Source organism: Symphodus melops, assembly GCF_947650265.1.
Source record: "Symphodus melops genome assembly, chromosome: 11".
NCBI lineage: Eukaryota > Metazoa > Chordata > Actinopteri > Labriformes > Labridae > Symphodus > Symphodus melops.
In genome coordinates this window covers 22,527,274-22,538,771 of record NC_136701.1, presented here as the reverse complement: position 1 = coordinate 22,538,771, position 11,498 = coordinate 22,527,274, and the positions used below count along the sequence as shown (strand labels likewise).

At 37.8% G+C, this 11,498-nt stretch overlaps 1 protein-coding gene across 1 annotated transcript; it reads right to left on the bottom strand.

The window, feature by feature from the left end:
- Positions 1 to 351: 351 nt before the first annotated feature.
- Positions 352 to 7,353, bottom strand: mks1 (MKS transition zone complex subunit 1). Its single transcript, XM_079355265.1, has 18 exons — positions 6,857 to 7,353; positions 6,601 to 6,722; positions 5,823 to 5,875; positions 5,528 to 5,695; positions 5,304 to 5,401; positions 4,921 to 5,049; positions 4,312 to 4,416; positions 3,706 to 3,814; positions 3,534 to 3,590; positions 3,341 to 3,383; positions 3,200 to 3,262; positions 3,032 to 3,102; positions 2,878 to 2,947; positions 2,651 to 2,758; positions 2,098 to 2,231; positions 1,634 to 1,716; positions 1,349 to 1,446; positions 352 to 998 (listed from the first exon to the last, which is right to left on the bottom strand). Exons 1-18 carry the CDS (start codon positions 6,931 to 6,933, stop codon positions 895 to 897), a joined length of 1,692 nt encoding a protein of 563 aa, XP_079211391.1. The 5' UTR covers positions 6,934 to 7,353; the 3' UTR covers positions 352 to 894.
- Positions 7,354 to 11,498: the final 4,145 nt, after the last annotated feature.

Below are 11,498 nucleotides of genomic sequence, written 5' to 3'. Positions count from 1 at the left end.
ACTCAAACCGAGTTTGTGTGGTCCTTTCATTATGATGAATATCAGTCGACCTCCTCACTGTTTTACAATTTCCGATAGTAATGAACGTAACACAAGAAAGGGACTCTTCCTGAAAAGTAAAAATGATAAATATCCTGCATTTCAGTGAAACCATAGAAATGTCATATATATATATATATATATATATATAGACGAGTGAAACTGTATAATATAGCATAATTAAGTGTCTGGTTGTCTTCTTGGTCTGGATATGGCCATTTGGCTTTTAGCTATTTGCTTGTTACATGGGAAATAAACTGTATACACAAGAGTACCCAGAAGACTTTCAAGCAAAACAAAAAAAAACTTAAGTATGAGGTTTTCTGTTTATTAAAGTATCTTTAATAAATTCTCTCTGTCCTGTGTAAAATCATTCAGGACAGAGGAGAGAAGAAACATGTCTATGCAAAACCTTCAAAGCAAGTTTTCTGTTACGACATCTCCAATTTACATTTAAGTGGAAAAAAATGTAAAAAACGTTATACTAAAAATAAAACAATGATTAATAAGCCTAAAAATACCAATAAAAATGCATAAATCTCAATCATGAATGTTTTTTTCTCAATTGTTACAGGTATTACGATCTGTAACGGAATAAATGTGTCTAGAATAATAAACTTAGTCAAATAAATTTTACATTCAACATAATTTGTGGTGACACCACACATGTAAACTGTCCATCCATAAAAAAAACAATTCATCAACAGTACATTCTGTCTACTGTTATCAGCCAAACATGGAAAATGTGCAAATTTTGATTAAAGGGAAAAGGGAAACTCGGTGTCTCTTGTAATGTCACCTGTGTTTTTAACCTTAATTGGCTGTTTTCATGGGGATTTTTAATGACTTTCTCATCTATGCCGATGATTCAATCTGGAGTTGGGAGGTAGCGTTGATCAGGTCTCTAGGAAGACTTTCTCTGGCGTCTTGCATCTTTTTCCTGGCCCTCTGGAAGGCCTCTGACGGAGAGTGAAAAATCAAATCAAGTCATATTAAAATAGATAAATTAAAACCTTTTTCTTTTTTAATGTTTGTTTAGTCACTTCTGGCAAATTGTCCAAAAAGTGATTCTGACCATCATTGTTTATATTTTAATTGGGCTCCACTTAAGGAAAGCTTAATCTTTTATTGATGTTGATCTGCTGCTGTAATCAAATAAAGTTGATTTATAATGCTCTTTGCTCAAAAGAGGGAATTGTTAAATATTCTTAGTTAATGGGATAGAACAAACAACATATCCAGCATGCATTAAAGGACTTTTAAAACAGCAGTAATGTATTTAAATTAAGTTTAAATTGAATGTCTTTACCCAGGATGGTGCAAACAGCTCCCTGCTGACTGAATCCTCCCAGCTGATCAAATACTCTCTGCCTCCTTTTTTTCAACATGGTGGCATCAACAAAGGTCCTGAGATGTACACAACACACACATAAACAACTACTGTGTAGAAAATCAAAACATGTAATAGAGTGATATTTGCTGGTGATTAATAAAACATTTAGAAACACACACTTTGATTTTCTATAAATTATCCTTTGCACTTCCAGCTAAAGTTGACATTGAAAGACCCATGTTTCAGTAAACCAGTTCTTACCTGGCTTGCTGGATGCAGTGCAGATTAAAGGTGACACTTCCTGTGGTTTCTGTCGTAAAGCCAAAGCGACTCAGCCGCTCTCCCTGCAGCCAAAAATAGAAAAACAAAAAAAACTTCAGACAGTCTTATTATCGGATAAACCATGAAACAAAAATCCAACTTTCAAAATATTCACAAAATTGGTGAAGTGATTTACTCAAGAGGAAACGTGTACCAAAATACTCAAATGTTTCATCTTTGTTATTAACTGAATGTTAAACAAAAAGTGTTCAGTTTCTTGAAAACATCATGGATACCTCTAAATACCACTTAATGATACAATACATAACTGTTTATTTTAAGGAATTATAAAAACAATTATGCATTGTTTAATAACGTCATGACAAAAAAAAAAGCAAAAAAAACCCATTGATAGGTCCACATCTATTCATACAGAAACATTTTCCACAGAGGTTCAAAGATACCTTGAACGTCCCTGGTATCCTGACGTAGCTGTGGTCTTCAAGCTCTGGAGAACCTCCGATAAAGAATCGCCTCAGAGAAGAGACTGTTCCTGTCTGAAGAGGTCTCCATGTATGGCATGTTACTGTATGTTTACCTGGCACAAAGAAAAAACATACTAATAAAACAAAAGACATGAAACTGTCCATTAAGTGATAAAACCATTTTCCCTTCTTTTCAGGGTTGCTCCTTTGTTTTGTTTAGTATTTATAGCAGGAGATACCTTTACGCGTTTCTCTTAATTTTAAATGGACAAATTTGTAAATATGAATAAAAGGAGAAAAAATACAGCTTTGAAATATTTGAACAGCAGCATATGACAGCAAATGTTTTATTTAATTATTCAATTGCATTTTATGTTAAAAATATAAAGCACTGGTTTATTCCATTTTCTAAAATGTCAGGAATTACCCTTAAAAGAAAATAAAACTACATTAAAAAAAAACAACTGTTCAAGGCAGCCTTCATTGTAATCCAGCAACTTTAAATTGAACATTTGAAATGTATCTAACATACCAGGCATTGCAGGAAAAAGCAGGTAGCCGTAACCTTCAGTCCGATAGCGCTGCCAGGAGTCCAGAGACAGAACTTTGAAGTAGAGCACTGGCCACTGGAGGACTGCCTCTGAAACCAAAAAGAAACCTCACAGTTTAGACTAAACTCATGAATACATCTTTACAACAACAAAAAAAATCACTAGAATCTAAATTAAGCAAACATCACATTTCATGTAGGACTCTGACCTTCACTCTCTTTTTCACACATGTAGAACGCCTCAAAGCTGAAGGGGAAACTGAAGAAAGCTACATTTTCCTGTTGGCAGAAAACAAGACTTCTTTGATATTCAATCACTGACAGCGCTCTGAAGCTGTTCACTCTTTTACACATTATACAAACCTTCCCCAATGTTTTAGTCCGGCAGGTTTGGGTAACCCCAGAGAGAGACTGAAATGGCAAACTGGACCAATCTGAAACCAGAGAGAATCATAAAAGCACAAGTTAGAGTAGTTTGAATTCACTTTATTTGATTTAAGTACAGCAGTTCTTAAACTGTATGCGACTTACTGTTGGGCAGTTCCATGAAGAAGTGGATGTATAAATTATCATATTCAAATCCTTTGGCTGAGACTGGAAAAGGAGAAAGACAAACTTATTTACGGATGTTTCATAAGTATTAGTTGTGATGACCACCGCCCTCCTACTCACCGATCTCTCCGTGCATCACATAGCGCAGAATACCAGCAGGGGGCTAAAGAGGAGGCACAAAGTACTGATCAGTCTGAACTTCAACTTGTAAAAACATCCTCCTTTCATCTCCACCTTGTACACGCGACTTTAAACTGAATAATTTGAAGGTTTTAGACCATTGTGACAGAGTAAAGATAAAATAAAGACTTACCATTTCAAAGTCCTGACCAACAAGGCTGTTGAGGTACTCCTTGTGTCGTATGTACAGCTAGATAAAGAGAAAAGTGAATGTTCTAGGTGATATAATGCTGCCTCCATAAACAGTCATATCAAAATGAACATTAAAGGCTATTATCATCTGTTCTTATCTGTGATTAACTCACATCTTTGTACATGTTCTGCTCCTTCTCCGTTTCCTCCGGTTTCATGGCTGGAGATACATTCTCCAGAGTGAGACGCCAAACTTCTCTCCGCTCGCCCTCAGTTACAATCCTGCACGCCACAAACCACACAGGTTTTCATAGAGTTTGTAATGTGTCTTTTGTGTTTTTACATCAGATATGTACTTCGAGTTAAAGAAGCTCAATTATAATGCCAATTTAATACTCTGGCATTGAGAGACCGACGGTGGTTACGCCCTCTAGAGGGATGGACTAGTATCTATTTTAGACTAATAAAAATAAGTCCCACCTGTGTGTATTTAAATAAATTGTGCTGAAGAAGAGTGTCTGTTCAAAACATCTGTGCCAATTAAAATAACATTTTGAAGTGCTGTCCTTATTGCTTTTCCTTTCTCATAGTTTGTTATTATAAGTATAGCTTTATGGGTTTTATGGGCAGTTTCTTTGTTTAAAAGGATTCATCACAAGCTTTCAGTTTCAGTCCATAGACACGTGGACTAAAGTGGTGGATCTTAAATTCGTGGTGTGGCTAAAAGCATAGTACACACTGTTATGATACACACGGTGTCAGTCCTGTTGTGAACTTGCCTGTAGGGCTCTTTGCCTTTGTTGAAGTCGGGTTTTACGATGACTGTTCCGTTACCGTCGGTTTTTAAGGTTAGCAGCAAACATTCATTCTCTTTCTGGCCAAGTCTGGGAATACACAGACACAGATAATCACAAACAGGAGACAGTTCATCAATGCAACATACTTCTAGCAAAATGTTCCTTCCTTCATTTTTTAAACTTCAAAATCTCCCACACATCAGAATGTATTCTACTTTGTAGCCTTTTTGTTCTCATCGTCTTCTTAACAAGTAGAAACTTGAGATCAGTATCTAAATATTTTTTTCTGGATAAGGAAAATAAAACAGCTGTTGATGAATGTGAAGATTTATTGAATGTGAAGCCCTGAAATCTGTATGCTTTGGGATCAGCTGAACCATATCTGAAGATAGTCTCAGGTACGCTGTTGTTGGATTACATCCCTGTGTTCATGACATCCACAGAGTGCGATCACATTACCGGTACATCTCAAGGAATACGTGTGTTAAAGGGGTGCTGCCTGTGCTGCTATCACAAACAATCAAAACCGTTAATAGGCAGAGCACATGCAGAACACACAATGCTGCCAACATCCATGACAAGCCGTCTTACCTTCCAGGAGGGCTCAGGTCCCCCATGATGTGCATGGTCTGCATGGTATTATTCACCACATGGCTGTTTTTCACAAACTCCTCTGTGGGCTCCCACGTAATGATCTTTGACTTTGGGACACTTGAATCCCTGCAAAGTTGAAACATTTGGCACAACTGTTTGAAACATTAAACAATACAATTTAATCTTCCAGGACAAACAAGCGTTACAAATCAAAGTTTCTTAAAGAAATTTGATTTTTACCTGTATTACATTTACACAACTTCTTTACATATTACAGAGAGAAGCTCAGATGAGATACTTTTTATAACGTGTTTTTAGAATACAGTTGTTCCCTATGAGTTTCCAGACCATTTAAAAAACTGAGCTGGTTCTCTACCCACATGGTGCGTCTTTCCTGCCGTCTGTGTCTCACACTGGCCATCCTCTCAGCCAGGAATGTGGGACGGGATAAGGTGGTGGTCAGTAAGTCAGCGGCTTGCTGTTTTAAGGTTTAAAAAAAACAAGCTAATTAATAAAAACATAGGTAAAAATAGGAATTGTAGAACTTTAGGTTTCGAGATTGCTTTTGATTGTTCATGAAACTGAAAAATGCAAAACCACACACCATTTGGTTGAATGGAAGGCAGTTAGTGTAACGGTCATGATCAGTGTATGTAAAAATTCTGTGATTTCTTCTGCCCTTTGACCTGTTCAGGGCCTTGACTTCTGTGTGGTACTGACGGTCCAGAGGGGTCTGACATGCTGCCTCATTCTGGAAAAGTTCCATCTCATACTGGGGACACACGCACACGCACACACATACAAAGAGAGGATGGTAAGTTGGCAGCTTCTTCGAAAGGACATAGAGATGTATATTCATAATGTGTGCATTTCTTTAAGCTACGTGATATAAGTTCTACCTGACTGAAGAGTTTCTCCTGCCAGCCCACCTCCAGCTCCTCTTCATTATCACCTAGTGACAGAGAAACCAAGTTACTAAAATGTGAAGTAAACATCCACCCTCATGGACGCATGCATATTTGATTGAAATGATGAACTATCTCCATTCCTGTAACAGTGTTGGTTTTCAATAATATGAAGTACTTTCTGTGGACAGAAAAAACAACAAAAACAACACAAAATAGCTCCAATATACCACAAAGAGAAAATCATCCAGACAGTCAAGATCCTTAATATTTTATAGACAACTGATGGTAAACAGGCACGTACTTGCCAGCAATAGCCCTGCTGCAAACAAAACTCAATATTCTCTGAGAATCAAGCAATGAAATGTAAAAATGACAATGATCACAAGAAATCAACCAGAGGAGGTAAGTTAAAACAACATTGAAAGTTTTGCTCTCGACTGGGGGTGGAGTCCATGGGTGGAGAAACCAGGGGAGGGGAGGGGATTTTTGTGACACTGTGACATCACAAGGAGAGCACATTTTAACAGGGCATTTTTTTCTGTGTTGTAGGAATTATGCAGAGCACAAACAAAGGACTGGATGGATGAACTGATTTCAAATTTTGTAGACTCAGGTTACCAACATGTTCAAAAAACATTTTAAAATGTTTTTCACAGTATCTCCACTTTAAAAGAAAATTGTGCAACATGTCTACAGTGCAATGATAAAATAACTCAGTTAGTATAAATCCATCCCCATCAGTCATTTATCTGCAGTAGACTACAAGTACCTGTCTGGCTTTTTGCAGTGAGGGTTTCCAGCTCAATGTCTCCTCTGTCTCTCTGGGACAGAACTTGCTGCTGAAGGTGCTGAGAGAGGGCTGCTGTGGAGGTCACCCTCTCTATACGCACCCTAAACAAAAGAAATCATGTGACACAATACTACAGGTGTGCAGGAGTAAATTCCTTCACTTAACCAGGTAACAGAAGAGTACATCAAAACAGCCTTTTGATTACAACAAGCACATGGGTTTTGGTGTTACTTACTTTATTCTTAAATTTTTGACAGCATCCCGGGTCCGAAACACAGCTTCCCCGGTGTCCGTGTTCCAACAGTCTGCCATTAATATTGTCTTTAACGTTAGCTAGCACGAGCAATCAGTTGATTTCACACTAAGCACATCAGCAGCTTTTAAGAAGAAATAATAATAATCACCAGCAGAGTTTTCTGGGGAGAAATACTGTCAGAGAAGAAAGCGCCAATGTTGTAAGTAAAAAGCTACCAAAAGGAAGCTAACCGAAGCACGACTTAAAGAGAGTTGTCGTTGCCATAGAAATACGGGTAGTTCTTCTTCGTTTGTTATCTTTGGCGATTTGCTGTCCTGTCACTCCTGAGCATTGGCGCCATCTACCGGAGCAGTCGAATATCAAACTAGGAATTCCGGTCAGATTTATTTTGTTGTTCCACATGTTGAATGCGTGATTGAAAAAAAAAAGCCTTTAGGTTTAAAGCTCCTGCTTTGTGGAATAATTCACTGTTTTTTTAGCAAGGATTTTTATTTCTCCTTGTCTGTGTGCGTGCGTGTGTGTGTGCGTGTGTGTGTGTGGTCTGCAGGTACAAGTGTGTCTGTAGCATAGACTGTAAAAATAATCTGTGTCTGTAGTAGTAATATTGTCTATGGTAGTACAAAGGTAGTACCGTCATTTTCGCAACTAATAATGGTTTTAGTAATTTACTATCTTTGGAATTTAATTATTATTTTACTTGTCATGTTTTTACCGATGAATAAATGATACGAGTTAATAAATTGATAAATAAATGTTGGCTGTCAGTTACGTTTGCAGTTTGACGTCAAATGGAAAAAACCTAAGAAGGATAAGAAGAAGGGGCGGAGCATCTGGCTGATTAATCCCTCAGTTGTTTACTTTTGAATTGAGTACTATTGAGCTTGTGACGTCATAACGTATGTTATCATAACGTATGTTATCATAACTTTTGAATTGAGCACTATTGAGCTTGTGACGTCATAATTTATGTTATGACGTATGTTATGACGTCGCAAGCGTCCTTTTATCTGGATCAAGGTAAGGTCGGGCAATTCTATTTACCGTTCGGACACCAGGCAGTTCAAAGTGCTTTACACAGGATCAAAACAACATTTCAGACAGTAACATCACACTGTGCTGTTTTAATTCATCTTGAGAGGGTCAAACATTTGCATGTGAAGAAGGAGAATTCAGACACTGATCCACCTGCAAATATAGCTACATGGTATTTCAAGTTTTAATTGTAGCTACGTTTTGTTGCTAAATAGTAATATACAATAATAATAATTCTCTGTAAACAAATTCTCTCAGAAGCAAAAAATGTCTCAAGAAAATGTTCACGCTGCTTGTTCACAAATATTTGAGGACTCGCGTCACCTCAATGTGTCAGAGTCCATGGAAACTCCTGAGCCTCAGAGCCCTCAGGAGCATATTCATGTTGCTTGTTCACAGTTAAAGGAGCATCAGGGTAATGATGGTTGGGTGATGTACAACACAATATTGAATGGTAAAATGAGCAGGGAGCAGTCAATTAAATCAAAGATCAGGAGAAAACCTAGAGCGAGCACCAAGGAGACCAACCATAAGATGGAGATAAAAGCACTAAGGTTGAATTTAAAAGATGCAAAGGCCAATGAGGCCAACCTTAAAACAAAAGTGAAAATTTACAAAAACCAGCTTCTTACATTGTGGCATGAGAGGAGGGAGAACATCTCAAAATTGGAGGTTCGAGAAGATAGAATAGGTCAATTAAAGGATGAAACAATTAGACAAGAGGCTTCATTTCAATCAGAGGTAGAAACACTAAGGTTGAAGTTAGAAGATTCAAAGGCCAATGAGGCCAACCTAACACAACAAGTGTCAAAGTACCATTCTCTAGAGTTGGAGGTAGAGTATTTGAAGACTGAGAATAGCAAGCTTCAGATGTTGGTTTGTGAAACCAGAGACATTAATGAATACTTGTTGCTGTTCTCAAACCCTCTGCCTGCAGGGGAAAGTGTTGAGGAGAACAATACTGCTTATGCTGAGAATCTGGAAGAGGAGAAGTTGGTTTTGAGAGAAGAGACTGAAGAACAAACAAACAAAGCAGAAACTGAACAGCTGAATGTAGAATTGCAGAATCTTAAAGACACTGAAAGGGACATAGAAAGCCATCTCGAGAAATGCCAATCAGAGGTTGAACAGCTTAAAGGGGAATTTCAGTGGCTTGAGGACAATAGGAAGACTCTTAGTAAGGAGAATCTATATCTAATGGACAGTATAAACCATCTTGTCACATACCAAGCAGAGGTTGAACAGCTTAAATGGGAATTGCAGAGTCTTGAGGACGATAGGAAGACTCTTAGCGAGTGGAATCAGAAACTAGCTGTGAAGGTCTCCAGCCTTGAGTCACAGGTTTCATCAAAGCAAGCAGAACTTGATACACTCAGGGCTGCATTGTGTAACCATGAGGTTCGGCAAGACAAACTCGATGAAGACAAGTTACAAAGACTTTGTGAACTTGAACATCTGAAAGACAAAATTCAGGTAGAGAATGAATATCTGGTGACAGAAGTATCCAGGATGCAGGAGTCCCTGCAATCAAAAGAGAGGGAGCTGCACTGTGCATTAGGAGATTTGAGGGCAAAGGAGACCTCCACCAATGAGATTACCGAAATAAAGAAAGAACTGAACCGGGTCTCAAACCTTTTGTCTGATGAGAAAAAGACATTAAAGGAGAGAGACACTTATATAAGAAGTCTAGAAGAGGAGAAGTTAGCTTTAACCCAATATCAACATAATAATACTGATGAGATTGCACATCAACAGTCTATCAATCAAAATCTTAGGAAGGAAGTGGAGGAACTCAAGTGTCGACTAAAAAATATGAATGATGAGCTTGCAAACCGGGAGTCTAATGATGATGATCACGAGGATTCACTTAAGAATCAACTGCAAGAAGCACAAGAAGTCAACAAAAATAATGAGTTCACCTTGGAGAAAAGAGATGCTTTGATAACAACTCTACAAGAGAATAATTTATTTTTAAATGAGGAAAGTAAAGGTATGAACGGAGAGCTTGAACGTCTTAAAGATCAAGTTTATTTTCTTGAGGGTAAACTACAAGTCGCGCAGTCATTCCTCAAGGATTATAACAAGATGACAGAAGATCTGGAGTGTGCAGAAAATTGTAATAAAACAAATCAGGCAGAGATAAAAAACCTGAAGCAGGCACTGTCTGATCTTCAGAAAGAAAGAGAATTGCTAAATGACAACAATGATATCTCTGAAAGTGAGCGGAATCAACTTGAGTCACTGTCAAGTGGACAGAAAGATGAAATTAAATGGTTGATGTCGACTTTAAAGGATTATCAGTACCAACTAGAGGATGCTGATCAATCAATCCGGGAGATAAAAAGAGTAGCTGCAAATCAACAAAGGGAAATTGATGCTAAGCAGCATATAATTGATGAGCTGTACACCCACAATACAGATTTAAAACAGCGTATCCACGATTTTAAAAATCAATCCGAAACAAGACAAGAGGAGGAGTATTTGGTTGACAGAGACAATTTAGCAGAGGAACTTAGGAAGACTGGAGACTTTCGCCTTGGTTCACCTGAGGAGACTCCTGCTGATGAGAGTCAGACTACAAGTGTGTTGAGTCGCTGGGGTAAAGGTGTGCTGAAAGCAGGTATGTGCGTTGCTTCTGCGGCTGCGCTTATTTCAATGGGTTTCCTGTCCGGGGGAATGTATGCTCACTGTACCTCAAACCCTTACTGTGATATGTTTGAGTGGCCCTACACCCTAATGCAGCCCTTCCTTGATGTAAACAACTCAGGACGACCATTTTAATAATAACACATTTTATTTCACAGCGCCTTTCCAAGCCCCCAAGGACGCTTTACATTGAATTAAAAACGCAATACAAATAAATACAAATAATAAAAAATGAATAAAAAAATAATAATGAAAAGCTCTGTTTCATTTTCATGTAAGTGTTAATGTGAGGACAGCAAGGTGGTGCAGAAGATAACATCATCACCTCACATGGAGCAGCTTTCTGATCAATAAACGATGATGTATTTATTTAATGTATTTAATAAAACATTACAATTGAATGATTAAAATCAGAGACTGCTTGGTATCTAAATATAAAATGTAAACTAAAGCACATCGCACATCATGGCAATTGTTTGAATAATAGGACTGGCTAAAATAGGGATTTTGATTTAACACAATTCAAAAGGCAACTGGATGTTGTTGAAATTCTGAAGGATGTTTTGCCTCTCATCAATCTTTATCAATAAATTAATCTTTATTTGTATCGCGTCAATTCAGAACAAATGTTATCTCAAGACACTTTACAAAAAGTAGGTAAAGAACCTTACTCTTTGTCTGTTAACATTACAGAGAGCAGGGAAAAAGACCATTCTCATCGTTATGTTTACCAAAAGCAAGTAAAAGACCTTACTTATTGCTACATTACGAGGACCCAGCTTAATCCGTATAGTGTGGCAAGAAAAAACGTCCCTATAACAGGCAAAAAGCTTCACAGACCCGGGCTCATGAAGGAAGAACCGTCTGCTAAACTGCGTTAGGCTTGATAGTGGGATGGGAGAGATGGGATAAGATGCAGAAAGAAGGACAGGAAATGTTTTCT